General features: G+C 41.0%; 2 protein-coding genes across 6 annotated transcripts in view; one reads left to right on the top strand and one right to left on the bottom strand.

Annotated features, from left to right (window-relative positions):
* Positions 1–2,256, bottom strand: part of LOC148340155 (helicase ARIP4-like) — a 46,956-nt gene extending 44,700 nt beyond the window's left edge. For both annotated transcript variants that reach the window (XM_088289843.1, XM_088289844.1), the window contains exon 1: positions 2,096–2,256. The gene's annotated coding sequence lies outside the window, so the exon portion shown is untranslated. The remainder of the gene's footprint in view (positions 1–2,095) is intronic.
* Positions 2,257–7,803: 5,547 nt separating this feature from the next.
* The window catches only part of bsna (bassoon presynaptic cytomatrix protein a), an 86,092-nt gene continuing 73,161 nt past the window's right edge, over positions 7,804–20,734 (top strand). For all 4 annotated transcript variants that reach the window (XM_088289841.1, XM_088289839.1, XM_088289838.1 and 1 more), the window contains exon 1: positions 7,804–8,173. In XM_088289841.1, coding sequence (XP_088145967.1) covers positions 7,995–8,173 — 179 coding nt within the window. In that variant the 5' untranslated portion in view covers positions 7,804–7,994. The remainder of the gene's footprint in view (positions 8,174–20,734) is intronic.

The following is a 20,734-nucleotide window of genomic DNA, read 5'->3' as shown; positions in this document are numbered from 1 at the left end:
CAGCATCATCACGTCCCTCTTGTTGTTTTAAATCAGAAAGTGGTCCCACATTCTAAGATCTGACTTCACAATGCTTCTTTATGTTCAACATCTCACGAATTGCCTCCATGAAAATGAAGCGACACCTCCAACATTCAGTCTAATGAATCTGCTAGATATCATTGTGCCAATGAAATGTCACCCAACGTCAGCCGCAATCGAGCTTTGACATCCTTCTTCCATCTCTCCTGTGCCATTGTCGGCGCGTGCTTCGGGTAGTCAGCCACCTGCTGAGCTTTTTAACAGGAACACACTCGAGTGATTGAGGAAGAGGCGAGGTATCCGCTGAACGCCCGCATGTCATTTATTTGAGTTTAAAGCCAAATTTAGTTTCAACAAAGACTGCAGAGCGTCTGGCCCAATGAAAGGATGCCAAAAAGTACATAAATCAGAGGTTTTGGTAACCTTTAAAACTTCTGACAACAAAAGCAACAACTTATAAAAAGCATTATAACTTCCACAGGTGAGCCTAATTTTGACTTTTCTTAAAATTTTGACGGCACATCCAACTGCTGGTTGTTTTTTCAGTACTTTTCGCACAACTTGCTGGATTTCAATTGTGAATTTTACAACACTCTAGCACGTTTGCACAGCTGAAGCAATGTTTCACATTGAAATGAATGGAATGTTAAGTTTTGCATTCCATCCCCAGGGCAAAGTTACGTTTACCTTGGTCAGAAACAACAAGATTTCAGGTCTGCTGATAAACTTCACATCCTGGTGTGCTAACTGTGACACTCACCAAAATAAAAGACTTTCAGAAAAGGCAACGTCATGTCATCATCCACACCGCTAATCCTGTATAGGGTCACGGGAGCCTATCTAGCTGAAGCCAGGCGAGATGCGGGCTACACCCCAAACTGGTCCCCAGCCAGTCACAGACACCGACACAGAGTGGAAACCGATCCCACGCTGCCTGCACACAAGTCACGCGAGTGTACCACTACACCATCAGTGGCTCATATATGACAATTATTACCACAATTAACAGTTGTTTTCACAACCTCTTCTATAATTTCAGGTACTTGTTTGTTTGCTGATTTACAGCCAAACAAAGCAAAGACTACCTACGGTGCAAAACACATGGAGGTAATGATGTTTCGAAGGTTCCATTGTATACATACATTTGTATTATTTACAATATACTAAGCAATTAATGCACAATTTAATTAGATAAATTAATTGAAAACCAAAACGGAAAAGGTACATTTTAATCTGCAAATTTTAGGTGAAGAAACAGCTAAATTAATGCAAAAAAAAAAAAGTACACTCGAAGATGTAACAAAGTGGACCTCATGTAACCCTCAGGCCATATTTGAAAACCCTCGAGTTAGTCATGCATGTTTTTGGAAAGTGTCAGGAAGCCAGAGAACCCAAACGTAAGAACAGGAGAAGCAAACTCCACCCTGGAAGGACGGAGCATAGTTTTAAAGCCCAAACTTCAGAATAGTGAGGCAGACCTGAAAAAACACTAGCGCTCTGTCCTGCTCTCCACATACATCATCCATAATGAAATTGAAAAATCACACGGCATAAGGTTTTGCTTTAAACGGAAGAGTTAATGCAAACTGAAACGAAACTGGAAAGCGCTCGTCCAATGTTCGCTGTGCACTCAGTTGGCAACATGCCGAAAAAGTTTGACCCAAATTTAAGTTGAGTCGGGGAAAAAGTCATCAATGTTATTCAATTAATAGCAACACGAGGGATCCAACGTAGACTTGTACCTCATTTTGTTGGGCCCTCAGGAGCCTGTTAGGTAATATGGCAGACATTACTAAAGGGAGGCGATAAAAACGGCGCACACACAAGCGTGTTATGAAAAAAAAAAAAAAAGCTTACAAACAGAGAAATAGATAAAGAAAAAGAAAAGCAGCGTGCTCGCTTGTTTCATAACCCAAAAGGGAAGCTGCATCATTGCACCGCGGACTGAGGGCGCCGAGGTGGCAGCCGCTATTGTCTGCAACCTAAAAGACTCCCCAGTCCACACAACCGCGCGCACACGCGCAGACAAAACAAGCCGAATAGAAGTGCTTGCATACGGGGAAACGTCTCTCACCTGCCCTCCCGCTGCTGGTCTGCTGCAATTCTGCTCCAAACAAAAGACGAGCACACAAAGAAGGGCGTGCAAGTGTAACGACATGCAGATCTGGGAGGCTTGTGGGCTTTCAGTCATTCATCAGTTTGTTGTTACCAGAAGAGGCAGGGCAGCCCTCGTCCTCCCTGCCCTGCACTCAATCACCGGGACGAAAGTTCCGGAAGTGCACGAGCAACCAAAGACCAGCACCGAAGCCACATGGTGACATGCTTCCGTTACTTTTATTGGCCGAATGTGACTATTGTTAGTTACCATACTGAATCTCATTTTCGATCTTATTCACAATTGTGCGTGCGTGTTCAGAAATAAGGACAAGTAAATGTTCGATTTGGATTAATTTAGTTTATCACCGTGTTTCCATTTTTTTAAAGTATTTTCATGCCATTTATTTTCAAGGAGAGAGTTTTCCACGGGCAGCATGGAAAACTAGTGGTTATCACGTCCGCCTCAGGTTTTGAGGTTCAGGGTTCAAATCTCAGCTCAGGCCTTCCTGTGCATTTTGCATGGTCTCCCACTTATCTTATCTCTCCGATTTCTCCCTCAATCGTGGCACGGCTGCGAGCAAGCCTGTTCGGAAATCTGTGTCTCATTTGGGATGGCGAGCAATTACTTTAATCATAAATTATGTATTGTTGATATTGTATTTAACTATTTACAAAGTGGACTAATGCCCTCGCATGGCCAGAAACGTTTACGCAGGCAGATGGCTCTGACGTCATACCGTACAGCTCACACACTCGAGTGGGCATAGATGTGGTTTTCTATGACTAAACAGCATCCACCCACCGACCCATCTTGTTACTAGGGTCATGGATTAGTTGGATGCTACCCTATCTAACTTTGGGAACGAGGCAGTGTAGTGTCAGTGCCAGTCTAGAGGAACCTTGGACACTACATGAGTAGGTATTATTTACATACGCTGCTTTACTGTCATTTATTATCTTTTTTTTTTTATCCCTGACTGCAGCAAAAAATACACAATAGAGCGAAATAAGCTTGTGACCGCACCCTGACTCACCCTACCTGTAGATTGTAGGTACTTGTCACAGGGTTACATGCTTTTTATTGTAAACGTATTTTGTAGGTGCAAGTGTAACATTTGTGATCTAAATCTCAAGATAAAAAACACACCATTGGGATGAGATGACTGGCATCCCAGCAAACTGCAAGAGACTCGACAATAAACAAATAGTGCAGTAGAAGCCCTGGACTGCACTTGAATCGAAAATACTGGAACAGGTTTCACCTTTGTCGAGCTTCCACTTACTGCTCTAGCATTCAGACATCGCCATCTAGTGGACAAAATGTGTACAGTTACTTACATAACAGAGTCTCGGAACATTTGAACGAGACAAGTGTGACCAAGGACATATTGCTTTTTATTTGTGTTTTGTTTTGCGGTTTATGATTTTTATAACTAGATACATACTTTTTTTTTCTCAGTGACAAAATATGTACAGTAAATGGGCTAACCGCCTCAGTAGTTATACATTCTTATTGTTGCCACAGTCACATGGTGTCCAAATGGGATTTTCAACATGTTACTGTGGCAGCTGCCTCACAGTCTGGATTTCAGCTCTGGCCACCCTGTGTGGATTTTACTTGTTGTCCCTGTGCTTTTCTTTTTTTCCGGGTGCTCCGACTTCCTCTCACATCCCCAAAACACAATTAAACACGACATTGTCCATTAGTCTGAACGTGAGTGCGAAAACCTGTTTATGAGGCCTGTGACTGACTGATGACCACTCGAGGTTCTGTTGCTGCCATTCTCCACCCACATCCTGTACTGTAGGCCTACATTCATAATTCTATTCCGATTGAATCCCAATAGTACACACACACTCAACTAATTGATATAGTTCATAATTGTTGTCCTGTCTTTTGTTGCAGTTGATTTGCCATCTGCAGCTATACTCTCTACTTCTCTCCCAACTGTCTGTTATTCTTTTTTCATTTGTTTCTGACGTTCAACTCGCTATCAAAGCAGTACATCTAAACCAATAGATTTATATCATAGTGTCCCTGCAACCAGACCCTCAAGAGCAGAAAATAGCATTAAATGACAGAGCAGATTAAGTATGGATGTTTTCCTATCCGAACGCTGTGTTATTGATTAGATATCTGTGGAGCAACAGAAGAGATGGACGCCACTGGCTGCTCAGGAAATTGAAAGCGTTCAGGTTTAGACTGGCTTCTGTATTTCCTCATCTTTTATGTCTGCCTTTATCCGTCTTGCGATAGCTAAAGGAGAAATTTAAAAATCGAGCTGAACCACGTGTACATGCCAACGCTTGGTTCACAGTATTGCTACCTCCAACCAAATCCTTCATTCATCATGTGTGTGTGCAGCTAACATGAACTCATCCTGGGCCCTGACCATGCTTTGAATAATGATGACTGAATGCAATTCAAATGCAAGGAACATGAAATGACTAAAATTCAAACTGTGTAAACCACGTTTATGCACTAGATGGTGCCAATCAGCCTCAAAGGCCACATCATTACATCTATCCATCTAATTAATTCACAGGATTGATCCATGTGTATTTAAAAAAAAAAGTGAATTCAAGTTGAAATTTGCCATTCAATGGTTAAATGGCCAGAACTCACTGAAGTTGAAAGAGTCTGCATCAAAGCTTTTCTTGATGGTCTCTTCTTTCTGTACTTGCTTCCCGTAGTTCTAGTTTCTATCACCAGGAGAGCACAGAGGTGGAAAGACAGCATAATGTTGTCTTGGGCTTTATGGTAACATTACACAATCTCTGTGCGTAAGGGAAACAAAAGTCCAACGGTTCCATGCAGTTAAAGGCCAAGACATGAGATGTTACTCTTACTGTCCTTATTAGCGCTTCAGTGCCGCTTCAGTGAAACACTGACTGATCTGGGTCATGGGAGTCATCCCCTGACAAGAATTCAGAGAGCTATTAAATGGAAAAAAAATGACACCATCGTTTTTTGACAAGAATGAAAGTAATGGGCCCAAGTCATTGTTGCCAAGCACGGTTAAGTGAGGAGAGGTTTAAATGTAGAACCACTGCTTGTTTCATACAAGCACATTCAACATGTTTTATTGGAAGTTGAAGTTTTGAATTGCATAACAGCTGGAATTGCAATATTGCCACATTCTGTGATGTCACGATATGTCGAATTTTGGTAATCTGGGTCGCTAACTAGTCCTGCATCTTAGAAACTAGCCCTCTTGTAGCACTTTGATCATGCTAAAGAGTGTAATTATATATTGAAGTCCAAAGCAACCAAGAAGTCGCCTCTGTTCGACTCAATCAGAACACACATGAGACTATTTTTACAATTTTTTTTAAATAGTGAGTTATGCTGAGAAACAGATGTGGTGGAAATAATACAAACATGTTGCGGAAACAACTACACTATGCTTGAATTTCAGAAAAAAAAAATATTTTTGATTATAAAGATTGAAATGCATCAAATCAAATCATCTCATTGATATAGACCAGGCGTGGGCAAACTATGGTCCGGGGGCCACATGCGGCCCGCGAAACAACTCTAGTGTGAAACAAATGATCACATTCAAATGTATCGAATGTCAAATTTAAATATACCTGCTGCATTCTGCTATAACCGCTTCAAACAACAAGGCAGATGTAGGAATAATTTTTACATTTTGAATTATATTCAATATTTACTGTAAGTTATGTGTTCTGTTGTATTATTTCATGTTAACTGTTCTACAAAGCGCTTTGTTACAGTTGCAGCTATTGTGAAAGCGTCAAATAAATAACCATGCAGTGTAATGAATTTGTAACAAATATAATGTACTGGATTAATATTTAATTTTGTGATTCTTTTCTTTTGAGTATGATAACCAGACTTCCACGAGTGCACGACTCATACTACACTATGAGAATCACTGATTTAGGGTTTTTACTCATTATTTTTGCAATTTGGGATGGAAGGATGGAAAAATTGGTACATTTTCTTCTATTTTATGTTTAATTTTTACGTAAGAAATCCGACTAAATTGAGCACACACTCATGTTTTTTTTCCAATGATTGTTGCTCCATCACAGTTACATCAGACCAAACTTTTATCCTCATACATGATACGTGTTTCCCTACTTCACTTTAATTTTTTAAAAATCTCTCTTTCCTTCAATTTCATAGCTTCAGCCCTCAGTTCTTTCACCCGTGTCTTATTGTAGTTGAATAAAGTTTTATACTTTCGTCTGCTGCTGCCAGCCAGCAAAAGCGCTCCTTTGAGGCGTGGACACAATGCCGACAAGAACAGAATCTTTCACATCACACATTGCTGTAATTAATTTTGCATTTGGGTGGTGAAACACTGGAGATTAACTCCTTTGTGGAGAGCTGTTTGAAGGACACAAAGGCTGACACTTTTTGGGGGGGGGTCGAGATTTCCTGTGCCGCAACTGGTCAAATAGGATCTATCGTTAATTAAATGTCAACTTCATTAAGACATATCGAGAAGGTCGACATGAAAAGAGAATTAAATAAAGGTTCAAATTAGGTTCTGGTATTTTGGATATAGTGATTTCTCCTTTGATAATTTAGTTTTTGAAAGGCTTTATTTTCTTGCATTGCAGAGGAAACAGAGCCATTTTTTTTTACTTTAGATTCAATATTGCATTTGAAGAACTCTCCATTTGCATGCATTTAAAAGTTTGAAAAGGTATTTTTCTTGAACAAAGAGGAAAAATTTGAATTCGTAGTAAACTCAAAGAAAAGGACGTGACCAGTGAAAGTGCTGATGAGGTCGCTGCGAACCATCAGTCATTCAATTAAGCATTTACAATTGACCAACAGTGTTTTATGTCGCTCAGAGTGAAGTGGAAGGCTGGCACGTTGCTCATTTTTAATCTCTTTAAGTAATCGGCCCTGCAGGCGGGTCAATGAGTCCATCATGTCAAAGTGATTGACTCTACTAATAATGCCCAGGTGAGAGGTACGCTTGAGCCTTCAAGGTTGTATCAGAAAATGCCTGCGAGATTCCACCATGATCAGTTCTTTCAACATTTCAAGCTGCAGAAATGCAGCTTGGCTATTGTGTGAATTGAAGATCTGACCCTGACATTTTGAAGCCACAAAGAAGACATTGTATGCATTGTATGATTTCTGTTACGTGAGAAGCGGAATTTGGACCTAGAAGCAGACATGATGCACATGACAGCCGAGCCAACTTAAGCTAGTTTTTAACAAGTTGCCATTTAAAAAAATAAAATAATTGATGAAAGAGGGAAACTCTTTTGTGTGCAGTTTTATCTTTATCAAAACAAGCATTTTATATAGCTGTCATTTAGAAAAATAATGTTTACTTTTCTATCAAAGTATATTTTCACAGCCTACACATTTTATTTATTTTTGTTTTTATTTTTCCTGGAGTACAGGTGTCGAATCAGTATAGTCTACTTAATTTTTTTCTTTTTTTTATCTTTCTTTTCTAAGTATCTACACTTGTACTAAACATAGTAAAATATGTGTTCACCGAGTAGCCAATAGCCACCTCTCGTTTCGTCTAACATGTAATTCAAGTCCAATTGCGCACTCCTGCGCCGCCTGTTGGTTTGATTCCCCCCAGCTTGGACGGCCTAAGCGCGCTCCCGTCACACGTCAGAACCCAGCCTACTGGTGCTGAGGCTGACGGGGAGGAGGAGGAGGATGAAGACGATGGCGGTGATACAGGAGCAACGCTGAGTTCGCTCTCCCTCTTCTCTCCCCCCCACCCCTTTTTTTTTACCCCCGTCCATTCCAGTTTGGACCACATCAATTGAAAGGGCATCCTCCGACACAGAAACAGAGGCAGTTCGGACCGATCGGACGCGGTACCGCTCTTCACCGCCCCCCTGTCTCCTGAGCCGAGACCGAGATGGGGAACGAGGCGAGCATGGAGGGAGGCGGGCAGCCCGGAGAGGCCGGGATGATGGGCTCCGTGATGCCCGGAGGACCCGCGACGGGAGGGCCGGGAGGACAGCACGTGAAACCTGTCAATGGCTCGGCTGCCGGCGGAGGAATGGGAATCGGAGGCCCCGGGATGGGGATGACGAGGTAGGGCCAGCGGTTCTGCTAAATAGGTGCCTGACGTGTGTTTTGGGACGAGTGAAGAATGCATGTACTAAGTGGAAGGTTCCATGAGGAGGAAATCCTTGTTTAGGGTGAGAGTTACCATGGTGGAACTACCTGCCACCCCACCCCTAAAGAAAAAAAAAAACATTAAACCATACATTTGACATTGAATGAAAGCGTTTCCAATGGCAGCCACCACCCGAACTCCAACATTTGCCGTCGTATTCGGCAGTGTCATGTGCTGCGATGGTAGTATTTCCCCACTTGCGTGGTGCGTTGCACGGACTTGGCGTGACGAGCTGCAGAAAAACGATCGCGCGCGCTCGTGTAAGCGACCGCGCTTACTCACGCGCACGCACAGGCGAACCTCCGTGTTTGTCGTCTCCGACAAAATGCAGCATTCGCGCACGTCACTCATAAAATTATGTTTTGTGTAGTTGTTTTATTCTCGGGGTGATGGACACGTGATTCTCGTGTCGCGTGTGCGTGTGCATGTGCGCGCGCATGCTTCACGGGGCTTGCCTTGAATACGTGGGCGTGTGTTTAAGGATGTGTGTCATAGTGGTACTATTATGTTCGGGGTTAGAACCGCTAGGTTGGCTTGCACATTCTGCCAGCCTGCATGACTGATAAAGGATTTTGCAGCTCTGCGCATTTCATATATATTTGACATAATGCCCAAGCAAGCATTCACAGAAATGTATAGTAAGGTGCAATTAAAAAAACAAAAAACTCGCTGTTACACAATCAAGCTGACAATGTGCGGAAATAATTTCAGCAACAGGACAAGCATACAGTCGAGTCATGTTACACATAGGGCACGCCGTGTGCACGTTTGATTGACACTCCTCGAGAGACATATAAGAGTGACAACATGGCATATCAATCATTATATAACATAGAGACTCAGAGGAGGCATGATGACAGCTTAAGCTGCCTTCTAAAAACCGACAGCTCCGCCGAGTCATTTCAGACTGTGTTGCTTCTATATCAAATGTGTTGGAATAAAGGTTTGTGTAGCGTGCACCGCATCACATTAAGTATTGATATCGCTGGAATAAGAAGCCATGTGAACAGAATGATCACGTGCATATCGTGTTTGTCTATACAGCCCCCTCCCCTCTTCGTCTATCGTTTGCAATGCCTGCACAATCAACTCTTCCTCCCTCTCTCCATTTGAGTACCCTTTTGGAGAGAGGATGCTTAAATGTACGCTTCTGTTCTTCTTTTTTTCCATCACTCCACTCATATCCTCCCAGCTACAGTACATTTGTGTGGCCATAGAATAGGAGTATGAGATGGAAAGAGAATTATGTCGCTATTGTACTTTAGCCTATCAATCCACCCATTCATATATTTTTTTTGAATAGCCTTTTCCTCATAATGGTCACATTGAGAGCTGGAGCCAATTCCAGCTGAGTTTGGGCAATAAGTACCTGGACTGGACACCCGAGACCGGTTGCTCCAACTGTCATTACCCTCTGACCCGCATTTCACACAAAGTCGCGACCCACTTTTCTAGATGTTAACAATAAATAAATTGTATTGTTTGAAAAATAGACATCTGGGATAGGCTCCAGCAACCCCGCGACCCTCATGGGGAGAAGCGAATCCGATAATGGATGGATGTTTGGAAAATAGTCTTGAAAAATGTTTTCTGTCAGCATAACTACAAAACAGGTATTTATGTTCAGAGTGGATTTTAGTGCACACAAACACAAACCAGCTGTGTGAGGTTTTGGTGGATAGAGGGGGGGGGGGGACGCAAATGCAGGGAAGCGAGGCAAGGGCTAACTTATAGGGTATTTAATTGAAGAAAACTAAAAGGCAAACAAGAAACTCGGATATAAAAAAAACCCATCAAAGTACAAAACAACCTGGATAAAGTGATAAAATAACTCCAACCAGACTATGAAAACTAAAACACAGTGAGGAACAGACAACTTGTCAGGTGACATTGACAACTGAACCAACAAGAACTAAAAGGAAACAAGAAACTAAATACAAAAAAATTGACGAGACAACAAGGAACACCTGGACAAGACACAAAGGGTTGGAGGGAGCTGATTGGTCAACACAGCTGGACACAATAAGCATGACGAGACAGACGACGCATAGGAACGCAAGGCACAATATGAAACCCAAATCAACAAAAGCGATCATGACAAATTGAGAATCACACTTTTAGAGTCTTCGATGAATCTAACGTGATCCAGGAAGCTTGAGTACCCCGAGAAAAAAAAAACATGTACAACCAGTACACCAAAAGTAACAGAAATGGCAATGCGCCACAAACGGCTCTATGTGCAATAGAACCCCGTTGCCACTGTGTCAGACTGCAATGTGCATAGCCTCACTTCCTCCGCACCGCTGATTGTCAACCAATCACAAGCACCCTGTAAGTGACTCCACCTCTCTGCCACATTATGGGGCATGTGCAGTCCAAAGTGCAAAGATGTAAAAATGGAGGGGAGCGATGGAGATATAAAGAGAGCAGAAAGGGAACACAGGAAAAAGGGGAATGATGCTATCGAATGGACCGCTTTCTAAAGTTCAAAGAACAAGAGGAAGGTGAGTGGAAGGAACAGATTGATGTAAAGGCCATTCATTAAAAAAAAAAAAAAACGTATCATTGTAACCATTGAAAATAAAGTCTGACAAACTGTCGGGAAAATAAATATCACCCACATTGCCAATGGATGCACTGAAGTACATTTTGATGTCTAATAACACTATAGTTTTGTCTTTTTTATGTTGCGCAATTGTCTGGCGACCAGGCCTGGTTGCTCTCGCCTCAAGTCACCTGGGATAGGCTCTAGCTGCTAGAGTCTAGCACGTCCACCAGCCTAGTGAGGAGAAAAAGTCTTGAAGATAAGATTAGATTTCAACAGAATAAAGTCTCAAACGCTGTTATGTAATTTTTCATAAAGTCAAGTCATGTTTATTTGTGGAGTCCTTCCTCACAGAAGCGACTCAAAGGAGTTCACAAGCCCACAGTTGAGAGATATGAACAACATCACCTGATCGAAACATTTTTGAAACAGAAATCCACTCGACAAACATACTTGACATTCTTGGCCCAAAACACATGATAAAATCGCCTATACGCAATAATGTACTGCGATTTATTTTTTTTAGAGCATTGACATATTTTATGTATGAACGATAATGGATTAAAATGAGCACTTTATTATTACACACAAACGGAAATGACTTTCACCTGCTGCACTATGTCGTGACCTGTTCCTACTCTCATTCGAGTAAAATTTGGACACAGTACGTATATGTGAATAAAGCAGTAATTTTGGTCTCATTTCTTTTTCCTTACCCATCTACATATTCAAAATGAAATGAGCTAATCAATCAGTAGTGATTTGGGCAGAACCGAAATGTGCACAAAAGCGCAAAACAATTGAGCCCTAATTTATTGCAAAAAGGGAGCTGTGTCTGCTATAAATACATAAAAGGCACACAGAAAGAATACGAGTAGAATGTGTGAAGTCCGGATTGGTGTAGGGAGAAAATGAAGAAGGGAATGAAGAGCAATGATGTCCAGATGGCTCAATGAAAAGGACTTCGAGGGAGAGAGAGAGAGAGGAGAGGGAAAGCACATATGGAGCAGAACATTCGCTTGCTGTAGCGTCACGTGTTCATGTTCCTTCTGACTCAACTCGCACATGCCAAGCTGGTTCATGTGTACTTTTGTTGTGTGTATTCATGTATGCCCGTATGTGAGCTACTGTATATGGATGACCATCTCACTAATGTGCCAACAAATTTCCTTTAAAAAAAGAAAGGGAAAAAAACAGTCAGTCATAAGCGATAAGACTCAAATTCGCCATACTACATGGTGACATGGCACAAAACAAAAGGTGAGATTTTTGGCAAGTCACATCAGCTGTATGTTTATTGATGCACAATTGAAGGAAAAGAACAAAATGTCTACTCTTAAGGCTCATTTACATTCTGGGGCTGTTATGCTACTTCTGGCACAAATGGGATGTCGCTGGAAATAAAATTCTATATTTTAAATATAAACTCAATCATACAAATTATATGACAAATTTGCCGCTCAATGTTAGCGCTTCATAAAATCGCATTATGGGGTGACAGAGGGTTGCCGTGGATGAAAAAGATGGAAGCTTGAGAGACTAGTTTACTTCTTGTGCATTGCCACCGTGCCTTTTGCAATGCTGCACTCACAATACATACTATAACAATACATACTATATAGTAATAACATAATAATGACATAATATCAATGTTTTGGTTTAAGGGTTACATGGGCAAATTGCACATTCAAAAATTATGTCTAAAAACGGTGGTGCAGCAAAAAAATTAAATGGAAAATATGCCAAACTAATTGAACACATACCATGCAAAAAATGTCAATACTGTAACACAATACTATGCCTTGATATAGTATGGTACAAAATTGCAGTTGCAAATAGAAAACGCTTCACAGTAGTCCCTTGACGCTGGCTGTATTTGTGCACCGTATACAGTACACAAGTATCAATGAAAATCAACCAATTATGTTATGTAATACGTAAAAAAACATAATACGCACCTAAAACACTCTACCTTTTGGTCACAAGTGACAAGTACCGTTGTATCTTCAAATCACCAAACGCCGAACTGGCACAATGTAAAGTGAGAGCAGAGTGACACTTGTGCTTGCATGAAAGGCATCTTCTGTCGGCATTCTATAGGCACCTTCCTCTCTCCTGTCAGCTCCTCTTTTGCAGTTGTTGGGCTTTAGGATTAAGCCCATTGATTCAGTGGAGTCCATCATTCAATGTCATTGACAGGCATAGAAGCCAAAAATTATTTTTTTTACCTGGGCTGGCAGGGAATGACAGCGAGTGACTTTCAATAGTGAGCCACTGAAAAAAAAATTGTGATCCAAACAAAAATATCACAAGAAGTGTGAATTCTGTCATAATGATGATGACTATATTGGGAAAAAAAATACTTACCCATTGTGAAATCTGAGACTCTTGAATGAACGCAAAGCAGATATTGTCCCAAAAAGTTGTGATTGTATGAATGGCAACGGGTGGATACAAAAGCTTATTGTACCTTCTCCCATCGAAGGAATGAGCATTAAATTGTTTTCCTTTCAAGATACGTCGCTGGCAGTTGTAATTTATAAATTTTATTTTTCAGACATTTAAGTTGGATTATTTCCCGCTGGACCGTTAGTGATGTATGATGTGTGCAACCTGGTTCGGATTGATTGCTACAAAAAATGCTTGGGGCTAAAAGTGATTTACTAGGAGGGGAAAAAATAGTACAGCATATTTTAAATTGAAATAAAGCTTAGCCATTGGCCTAAGTGCAAACCCCACGACCCTAACTGAAAAAAAAAAACAAATAAAAATGAATACTGTATTATAAATTGAAAGAAAAAAAATTGAATTCCCAACCCTAACACAACATTTGTTTTGGTATTTTCTGCCATTGGCGTTTTTTAATTATTATTTTTTTTAATATAGATAAGTGTATATAATAAATATACAGTATTATTTCTCCCATGTGCTGTGCTGTCCCACATTGTCAGTCCAGCTGGTGAGGATAATGCAACTTTAAGATGATTTTCCAATGAGCGCACACACACATTGGAGGCTCACACACACCTGACAGGCTTTGTTTCAGCTCAGCTGCCTTTTCATTTTGAATGTCTAGTTCTACCGGTTAACAGTAGAACGGTCATCTGTCAGACCGTGCTAGCTAACAATGGCTAACTGCTAGCATGAGGAGCCTGTCAAGAAACACAAAGGAAGTCGTGCCACAGCTTTGAGACGTGACTGAGAATGAGAGCGTTTTGCTTTTATAAATAGACGATTGTTGAAAACTGAGAGGCAGCAAAATAAAAGCTAAGAAGCTGTGAAGATGATACAATTCAATTTCCATATACTTGTGAAGCTGTACCGCACAACAAATGTGTGGACTATTTCCCTTGTCATCAAGATTGTTGGGAATGAGGTTGGGTCTTCCCCATTGACGCTTTGCCTGTTCATTAAACTATACATTAATTGAATGTGACACCGCAACACAAAATTAAACTCCTAATTTAAAATGCTCGTTATTTTTACCATATGGAACTATTCCATCGCCCTCGTGTTCCCACGCTTTTGCACTGAATCCTGACCATGTCATGTTGACAGGTGCTATTTCAGTGCAATTATGTCGTTTGTGATTTTCTTTCCCTGCTTTACCTCAGAAAATGAACATTAGAGTGTGTTCAATTAGTCATTAGAGTGAAGTGTGTCAACTTCCCGTGACTTCCATGTTGGTTTTCAGAAGCCATTATGCTGTACTTGGCTATTTTTCTCCCCCGCTGCTGTTGTGAAGGTCATGCCGTGTTTTCTCATTATGTTGTCGACCAGAATTTGCCGCGTGTTCACATGCATGTTCGCTTTTGTTATTGCTCGGAAGCTACACAACCAACATCTCTGCTGTACTGCTTGTTGTGGTGACTCCCATTAGCCCGTAGTCTTGTATTGGTGAAGCACTTTGACGAATGAGTTTCAGACTCATCTATTTGCTTTTCCACAACATTACACTCATCTACCGCCCTGTCTGTCTCTTGTCCCTCACTGTGGTTTGCTCAAAGACGGTGGTAAAACCATCCACCGACCTCATCATCTCAATCATTTTAAAGCCACATGTCATACCTTGTATGCAATATCTTGCAGGATGAAATACAGTAAAACATTTTCTGTTCAGTTCATTTTCTCTTCTTTTGATCCTAATCAAGAAATACCCAACCCAAAATATATTTTTTCCGATTAAATCAGAAATTTAATGGATGACAATGATAAACATAGTTTCTCATTAAACATGTTATTTTTGTTAAAGATCTTCTAAATACTGTTTTATAAGTGTACTTATGTTTCATAACAGAATATTAAAAAAGATAAATGATTTTGATCATTACAACTGCTATTAATCTCAGGACAATGTGGCATAAAATTTATACTGTGAGGTATTTGAATGCATTTGTTTGTTATGCACGCTAGTATTTGAATTGTGCGTATTTTTAGTTAGATATTTTAATATATTTTAAACACACTGCATGCAAATTTTTAGGAGGTAATAAAGTAAACGCGATTGATGCAATGCTGTATGGAGCAGTGGAGTGTGGCTTCAAAACTACCATGTTTTCGGCTCATCCTAGCATAACATCGACACTTGAAGCGATACAATCCACGTAATTAATGGCCATACATGGCTTGCATGCCAAAATAACCCTGCAAGAAAAAATAGAAAAACAACCTCCTTGAGTTAGAAGCGCACAATGAAAGCTCAAACTGAGGTCAATGACAACAACAAAGAGTATTTGTGAGCACTTTGAGTTGGTCCCATAGCAGCGGAGTGACACTTCCCTCTCACAATTTCCTTTACTGTGGAAGGATTGGCACCTCCAAAGACACACAAATGGAAAGTTATTGTAGTCGGCATGGCATTGAGGGACAAAAGAGGATTTTTCAAAAATAGGTCATTTTGTCAAATGTGCTCAAAGGTTTGGGCTACGAAAATATGTCTTTCAATGTCTCCCAAGAGGGAGTGCAGCTTCATGCCGACTTGTCCGATTGTGTTAAAATGATTGACAATTCAATTCTGGTCTAACGCACACATCAATGCAAAACATCCCCCATTAAAATTAAAGAGTGAACGTGTGACTAATTTTATTTGAATGCCATAGCATAAAAATACCAAGTACTTGTTGGAGAGATACTAGTTTACTACTGGTGAGGTGCTGTCGAGCAAGGCAGCGTCCCCCCTGCCCAATTCAAAAGGTGCACCTCTGTTTGCACCCCTTCCACGCTGACATCTCTCCTTGCATGCCTTCATGAGTGTGATTTGGCTATCCGTGGCGTGTGCAGCACAAACTAAATTTATACAATCTCCCCTTGAGGAATTAAGATGAGTATAATCATAAAAACATGTAATTAAAAGGAAATGAAAGCAGAGACGCCAACCCCTATCATGGCGTCTCTGGGACACTGTAAATATTTTGTCCGAAAAATTTTGATTTGGTTAGGAACACTTGCATCTCAGCCAAAACAAATACACACCACATGAAAGACTCCAAAACAACACTAATATACTTAGTATGAAGTACTAAATGGCCATATGATGTACGTATGCTGACGTAAAATTCCAACACAATTTTAGCAAAGGCCCAAGTGGTGCCTTGGACAAAATTTTACATCCCGATATAGGTCATTTTATATCCTGATGTACAGTACCTGTATTTCCCAAAATATACTTTCTGGAAATTAATTACATTAAATGAGTGGCTATTTTCTCTGACCTTTTATTCATATATTTATAAATGCACGTTTAATGTAGAAGAAAGAAAGATAAAAGTCCAGTAAAACAAGAGTGGGAAAAAAACTATCTGATGGAACAACCACTTTTCAATCGTGTACACTGTTGTTGTGTTTGTTGTAATGTTTCCGTAAAGTAGTACCATTGCAGCCCGGCCCGGAAATATACTGGCCGTTTAGGAACATTCCCCAATTTTCTTGACATTCCCGATGGCCATCCTGACCATGAAAACAGCTAATGTTATTCAAGCGTAGACATCGATACACAGAGTCCAATTAGATGCGGATGAGTTTGAGAACCCCAACATGAATGAATCTCTCGGTCTCACAGACGGCAATCGTATTGCTCCACACTGTAACAATGGCAACGCGCCTCCAGAAATAGCTCACAATAGGCTAGTACGACTACATTTCCCATGATTCTTAGGCACAGAAGCAGGAAGGAGTCTTAGTTCCTGTATGGCGAAAAACATTTGATAGACTCTTGTTAATGATTAAATACGGATAAGAATGACAACGCAAATGTAATCGGAAGAAATTAGAATAAAAAATGACAAACTGAAAAGCCGACATTCAGCCATACAGTTCAAGGCGCACAGTGAATTCTTGAGAAAATGAAAGGATTTTAAGTGTGCCTTATGGTCCCCAAAAATACGGTAATTTAAGTGTAGACATTCATTTTAGTTATGTTTTCATTTAGTAAAATTAAATTCTTTTTTATTTAATTTTTAGAGAGTAAAGTTATATTCCATCCCAACAGATCCATTTGCTGACCCCATAAGAGGGGTCATCAACCTTTTTAAAGCTGAGAGCTCTCTCTTTGCTCTTGGTTAATGTGAAGGGCTACCAGTTTGATAAGCACACCTTCAATATTGTTATTACTGTGTTATTATTAGTTATTACTTATATTGATTTACATGAAGACACTGATCATGTTCATTATTTCTCTCAATAATTAGAAAACAGATAAATATGAATCTGCAATACTTTGTGTACATCTCTGCCAGTAGTCAAATAATCACTTCTACAGCATTCCTAGGAAATCACAATGTCCCATTAGTGGTGAGGTATTTTTAGAACGGCCCCAATGGCTACGTGTGAAGTCCATATTGGTGACCCCTCCCATATACTGACTAGCGTTAGTTGTTGAAGTTGCGCGTTTGTTCGTTCTTACCTTATCTGCAAGCCTTGCGGCACTGTTGTGCGTCCGTGTTTTTTTTTTTTTTTTTTTTTTTTTTTTCTCCGTGAGGGTGAGGGGGGACTGCGGCTCCGTCTGTTTGCTTGTCTCTGATTCTGTTTGACATCCTCGATCACACTTATAGAGAACAAAGAATGGAGGAGAGTAGTAACACTAACTGAAAAGTAGGCTGGTATCATTTCTGCACTCTATTTTTCTAGTTAAGTACATTACAGAGGATGAACATTTTAAACTTACTGAATGGGGACGTTTGCAGATTTGATCGTTGCCTCACATCACTAATCCCTCCCACCTCGAGAATCTTTCCAATACAGCGACCCTCACACACATTCTCAAACAAAAAGAATTGCTGCGGCTTATATACGGGTGCGCTTTAAAATACGGTATATGTTCTGAATAAAAGTGTGTCTGAAAGTTAACTTCATTAAAATAAATGACCAGTTGCCTCAGTGCATTTGTTGCAAAAATATTATTTTGTGCTTACTACCAATCAAACATATTCGGATGGCGATGTGGGCTAGAAATAAAAGACTTGTCAGCTTCGGTGTTAACAACGGTGACCCTGTCAGAATCTCACTTGTGCCTGTGTGTAGCATAGAAATGATGTTCTCGACTCCAATTGGCTATTGCTGACAAAGGACGAACTGGGCCCACGTGGGTGAGCTTAAAATACTGATTGGACTCACGATGCCCACCTCTGGGGGAGAGTATGCCCCCAGGTGGAACTGGATCAAGTGTCTAAGGCGAGGGAAGCCTGGGCTTCCCTGCTTAAGCTGCTGCCCCCCCGCGACTCAACCTTGGATAAGCGTAAGAGAATGGATGGCTGGACACTCAATGTGACGATGCACGGTGGCATAGAATGACAGCGATGTTGGTTTGCAAGTGTGGTGTTGCATGCCAACCGTAATCATTATTTCAGACCATGCTTCTCTTCACTCTGCTGCACTTCACTGAGATCATTTTCACACCTGCCTCCATGCCGTCAGGGCTTTTCATTTCAGGGTCCAAGGCGGTTGAGTCACTCCGCTCGTGCCCGTCTGGCTCATTCATTTTCTGTGAAAGGACGGCGAGCAAAATTGTCAGCCTGTTTGTTTGCGTTGTAAATCATCAGGCTGCAGTCAAATGCACAAATGTTGTTTTCCCAGGTAATGTAATTGCTGCCTGGATGAATGCTTGAGATGAATGTCCATGTATTATATGCAACTTCTGGTAGTTGGATCTTTTACAATGCATTTTTTCACCATTATGATTCAGAAGCTATACAGACTGAATGACCAAATGATCCTGCAAGTGCTGTTTCTATTTACTTTTCCATTTTGCCCTTTAGATTTAATTTACAGTGAGGAATGATTAAGTTTTACAATTTAGTGTTTTTTTTGGGGGGGGGGCAGTAACTTATACTTCAAGACATCATCAGCCTTTAGTTTTTCATTCAAAATGTAATTCTGTTTACCCATGTTGTGAAAACCATATACCTCTAACTAGTGATGGGTAAATGAAGCTTCAAATCTGCTTCATGAACCAGTTGTAGTATTTTTGAACTCCAGTAGATGGCACTCTCTGTTCAACATTGGGCTGAAAACACACTGACTTGCTGAGTTTTAAACCCTTTATTTAAACCAACAGTGCCATCTGTAGGACTCAAAAATACAATAACTGGTTCATGAAGCAAATTTGAAGCTTCATTTTCCCCATCACTACCTCTAAGTTTCACGCTTTAGCAAATAGTGGAGATGAAAACACCAAGCGATAAAGAAAATGCTGAGCATAAATTGCAGTCTAACTGAGCTCGTGGGTTGAGTTTTCTTTCTTATGGTATTTTGCTAGAGTTTGCGCAGGTAGAATTGCGCGGAACATGTCATTTGCGCCTTTGTGCGGCATTGTGGAATGGAAGTAGTCTTTTCCAGGCCGATCCTAGCTACATCACTCATTTGCATCAAAACTGGGGCTGTCGGAGGTGCAGTGTGCACTAGTATGCCGTGCTTGACATTGCGGGAACAGAAATAGACTCGCTGTGTGCTCCGTGCATGACATTGGCAGGTAAACTGCAAGGGGATGATGTTGTCGGTCCGGGGAGACCGCTTTGCACCAGCACGACCGTGCATCTTTATGTGAACCCCCCGCGGGTCAATAAAATTATAATTAGCTAGATGAATTGATCAATGAATTGATTTGTACAATGATTCAGAGGGATTGTCTCACCTGTGTGTCATATTCATGAATGAATACCATGACGTCCACACACGTTCAAAGAGCGCCAAATTTATTTGCCTGTGCATTGATCATCCATCCATTATCTGTACCGCTTCTCCTCACAAGGTTTGCGGTGGGTGCTGGAGCCTATCCCAGCTATCTTCGGCAGTAGGAGGGGGACACCCTAAACTGGTTGCCAGCCAATCGCAGGGCACACAGATGAACAACCAGCCGCACTCACACTCACACATCTGGGGGCAATTTAGAGTGTCCATTCAACCTGACATGCATGTTTTTTGGAATATGGGAGTACCCGGAGGAAACCCACGCAGGTATGGGGAGAACATGCAAACGCCACACAGGAAGGCCGGACCCGGAATCGAACGCACGACCTTCGCATTGTGAGGCCATCGTGCTTGCGCATTGATCAAATACACCAAAAATATGCTTTACACAGTCTGTGCTGCGAGTTAGATTGTGATACATCTTCAATGATCACTGCAAAGGTTTTAGAGTTTGAGAGGTGCAGTGTCACTACATTGAAGAAAGGCATACTGTCGACTCGATGTATAAAATTGTATCACAGACCTGAGACAAATGCAAGATTGACATTCATACATGGATTATTTCCTCCTTGGCTGTGTAACTACAGGCCAGAAGATGAATCAGCTGAAGCAGCAAAGTGAGATGGAGAAGATCAATTCAAGCAGCTGCGACGCCACTAAAGCAGATAAACATCTTGCTCATTTCCTCTCCCATTTTATACACATAGAAAAGGACAGCAAAGAGGACATCATTGTGTTTGTATGCTCA

Source organism: Idiotropiscis lumnitzeri, chromosome 3 (assembly GCF_059441095.1).
Source record: "Idiotropiscis lumnitzeri isolate Australia: NSW breed Sydney's pygmy pipehorse chromosome 3, RoL_Ilum_1.0, whole genome shotgun sequence".
Classification (NCBI taxonomy): Eukaryota; Metazoa; Chordata; class Actinopteri; order Syngnathiformes; family Syngnathidae; genus Idiotropiscis; species Idiotropiscis lumnitzeri.
Note: the sequence above shows the minus strand (reverse complement) of the source record. Positions and strands in the feature narration are given on the sequence as shown.